A 3,906-nucleotide genomic window follows, 5' to 3' on the forward strand; every position below is an offset into this window, starting at 1 on the left:
CACACACACACACACACACACACACACACACACACACACACACACACACACCCACACACACGTCCACCTTTTTCCTTCCTTTCTCCTGCCACTTAGCAGCGACAAGGAAATACAGATTTGATCTGTTTGACCTCGTGGTCAAATAAGGACTGAATGCAGAATGTGAAGCCAATATGAGGGAAGAAATTAAAACAAATGGAGTGAATAAGAACAGCAGTTCACAAACATACCCATGTGTTTCAATGTTTTTTTTTACAGTGACTATAAACATAGTTAAATTAAATAGCAGCATCAAAAACTTTGCAACCTTGAAAATACGATTGGTTTATTTCTAAACTTTGGAGCAGCTATGAAAGAAACTTTTATGCACATGGCAAATATGGCTTCAAAACACTCACATACATGTGTTACGTAAGATTTATTGTATTTTGAAAACAAATTTTTTGTACAAAGATCAGAATCTTTTCTAAAATATTACAGTAAATAATCTGTGAGTTGCATCGCTCTCATCCACGGTCAGAAACTTACCACGTTCATCCACCTGTAAGGCTCGTCAGTACACTTGTTCCCTGCTCTCCTCTTTTCCAGCCGTTCCTTGTTTCATCCGTCTGGGGATGATTTCCCCGTCTGGGTCGTCTGTGTGAGTCGTGGGGAGTGTTGGTGGACACGGTTTCCTGTATCTTTCTGATTGGTCATGAAGCGAGCGCCGGAGGGCATGAGCTGAATGCAACACGGACCCACAGCAGTGAGCATGTGAACAGCTTAGTGTCTGAAAGTGAGCAAAGCTTTTTTTTTCTCTTTCATTTGCACGATATGCCCTCTACAACTACAACTGAATTGTGTGGTTTCCTTCAGTGATGTCTGCAGAAGAGCTGCAAAAAACCACAGAAAGACTTTGAACTTTAACCTGGCAACACAGATTTCAGCTCTATGCCCTTCAGTTTAGACAAACAATAATATTCATTCTAATATTCACAGGTTCTTTATGCTTTTTCACATGCAGCTGAGGCCATATATTCAACTAAATATTTGCTGTTAAAGTGCATAAATATTGCCAAATTTATATATTTTTTGGTTGCTCATTTGAAGTAATGCAATATCTGTAATCTGTAACATATTGATCTGCATTTACACCACTTTTAATGAAGAAAAATAATGTGCACCCTATTTCAATTATGGCTTTTCATATTAGGGAATGATAAAAAAAAATCACCTGATTCCTGAAGAACTTGTCAAATCTCAAATTCCACTGTGTCATTTTACGATAAGTATAAACATAATGGAAAAGCTGAAGGTAAACACTGTGTACACATGAATACCTAATACCTGTTTGAACCATCTTTAAACGCTGAAGTCATTTTCTGAGATGTCATCAGTGCCTAACGCTCTTTTTTGGCAGAATTTCTCAGTCATATCAAGATTCAGTAATATTTTCCATGACACAGTTTGAACTTATCTTCTCAGAGCCTGTGAGACAGATGGCTTCACATCTGAAACTAAAATACAAAGAAGCAACCTGGTCTTGTGGCTGAAAAACGACCTAAATTCATCACCCGTCTACCACCATGATACTAATATGTTGCATTTTATTTCCACCAAACATAAAAATGTGCATAGTCAAAATGTGCCTACTTTAGTTTAATCTGTCTAAAGGACAGCCCCTTCTGGCAACCCTTTCACACAAGTCATTCTTATTTTAATATGTTTCTAATTTAATTATGAACTTTAACATGTGAAATGCTAGACTGAGACGAAGCTCCTGGTTTTATAGTTTCTCTGATCACTGCCCGCTCTGACATTAAACCCGTGGGAATCTCTACTTTTGGGAGACTTAGCAACTGTCTTAAATATTTTCCATCTTCTTTGGAAGAAGACAGGATCAGATTGTGAATATAAAAAAACAAAGATTTTGTTAAAATTATTTTGATCAGTTTGCTCTGAAGCACAATATGCTAGGAAAATCATTCCTGGCTTGTGTGAGTCTTTATCAAAGGTTTTAGAGCTTGTTGTTCACGCATTTGATGTGCATGGATTCCAGGTTTAGAGATAAGAAGAAAAAAAAACTCAATTAGTCAACAACATAGTCTCAGAAGTGAGACAAAGGGTACACGGACCAAGATAAGCATTAATTGATGGACGCTTAAATTAAATCTGAAATGCTACAAAAAGTAAATTGCGTCATCTAACTTGTAGTCTAAAACTGCTATTTTGCTTTTCTCCACTAGGGGCGCGATGTCGCTGTGTTTGCTCGTTCTTCCGAACAAAGATGTTTAAAACATAAGAGATGGGTGTCTCACAATATTCCAGTGGTCCATATGTTGTAAAAGATTGTACTTATGGGAATTTAATTCTATGCGAATTGTAACGGACTTACTAAGCAGTTTTTCCTTGCCGTTTGTTTACTTAAAACATAAACTGTGTGTAGGGCGTGCTGTTAGGCAAATGAACGGTGTGTTTTTAACACCCCACGGTGATTGGCGCCGTTGTTCTCCTGGCTGTGAGCCGAGGGGGATTTCTATCTTGTCGCTTCCCTGTTGCTGAGGATATTACATAATATGGCGGTAAGCTGTTGATGTAGGTCAGAACCAAAGGCCGGATCGGTCCGTCTGGTTTTTAACTAAAAATAACTTTTCATCCCACTCGACGGTACAGGTCTGTTGGTAGCATTAGCTTAATTTTACAATGGGAATCAGTAGGATACACATTAGCATAGGCTATGCTAGCTTCGGTACTCTGGTTGGATTTTCAGCCTTCCTCGTCTGGAATATCGCCTATAAACAGCCATGGACAGCGGCCATGGGAGGCCTGTCGGGTAGGTAAATGCTCCATACTTATAATTTAAACCAACTATTATGTGTTCACGTATTTATTTTAAGTACTTTCTCTTTAAGGCTGTATTTATCCTGACTGCGGCCTTCTGGACTTGAAGTGCTGCTATAAATGTCACTAATCGAAGCTTGGAGATAAACTATAGTTTGTTTAAATGCCTGTAGTTCTCCGAGAGATGACATGTTTTTTCTAGACATTTTTTCCCCAATATTCAAAGGTTTTATTTGGGGGTTCATTTCGCTATTTACAGTTGAACCATGTTGTATCATTTAATGAAATACTCTGTGCAATTTATTTTAATTGTGTCTAAAAATGTTGTGTTGCACATTGTTTCCATTTAGTTTTTGTTTTGTTTTATGTTTGGGAATCAAAATGTTGTTCTGTGTCAAATATTAACTATATTTGTGAATGATGAATGCAATTTTAACAGTCAAGTAGACTAACCTAAATTAAATGGGATTAACTTTTACTATTTAATATTTAAGTAAAGCTCTTAAATGTGCCTGCCAGTTGTCTGAGAGTATTTTGTTCAAAAAGTAGTTCAGTTTTTAGAAGTGTATCTCCTAAGTTTGTTGTAATAGTCCTCATCAGTAGTTTTTAATCCATTTTAAGTAAGATTTAAAAATACACGTCAAATAAAACTGCTAAAATGCCATATTTCCACAACATGGCTGTCTGTTTTTTACAATCAGAAATATTTCTAAATTGCCAAGTGTGTCTTTTGTGCAAACGACAGAAAATTGCAGTCTCCTTTTTTCAGTAAGCTGACCGCCAGTGCACAGTGATCAGGGCTGAAACGATTAATCAATTATCGAAATAATCATCAACTAACTTAGTAATCATTAACTGGAGCATTCAGACTCAAAAAAAGGCCATTTTGTGGAAAAACAAGCAAACATTTTTAAAGCCAAAAATATACAAAAATATGTACATTACATATGTACAGATTTACCTTTGTCTTTGAATATGTTTAACCAAAAATTCTCAAATGTTATAGTTTCAGCTTCACCTTAAGTCAATTCTTATTAATTTAAAGAATGCTACGTTATGGCGCCAAAATATTTTTCTTATAGAAGC

At 36.5% G+C, this 3,906-nt stretch overlaps 2 protein-coding genes across 3 annotated transcripts in view; one reads left to right on the forward strand and one right to left on the reverse strand.

The window, feature by feature from the left end:
• Window positions 1-719, reverse strand: part of rapgef3 (Rap guanine nucleotide exchange factor (GEF) 3) — a 33,056-nt gene extending 32,337 nt beyond the window's left edge. Inside the window, exon 1 of the mRNA XM_007553637.2 lies at window positions 529-719. The gene's annotated coding sequence lies outside the window, so the exon portion shown is untranslated. The remainder of the gene's footprint in view (window positions 1-528) is intronic.
• Window positions 720-2,318: 1,599 nt separating this feature from the next.
• Window positions 2,319-3,906, forward strand: part of slc48a1a (solute carrier family 48 member 1a) — a 5,519-nt gene continuing 3,931 nt past the window's right edge. For both annotated transcript variants that reach the window (XR_001662321.1, XM_007553634.2), the window contains exon 1: window positions 2,319-2,812. Coding sequence is in view for 1 of the 2 variants with exons in the window: in XM_007553634.2 (XP_007553696.1) it covers window positions 2,683-2,812 (130 nt within the window). In the remaining variant the exon portion in view is untranslated. The remainder of the gene's footprint in view (window positions 2,813-3,906) is intronic.

Source organism: Poecilia formosa, unplaced genomic scaffold, assembly GCF_000485575.1.
Source record: "Poecilia formosa unplaced genomic scaffold, Poecilia_formosa-5.1.2 Scaffold57, whole genome shotgun sequence".
In the NCBI taxonomy this organism is placed as follows: domain Eukaryota; kingdom Metazoa; phylum Chordata; class Actinopteri; order Cyprinodontiformes; family Poeciliidae; genus Poecilia; species Poecilia formosa.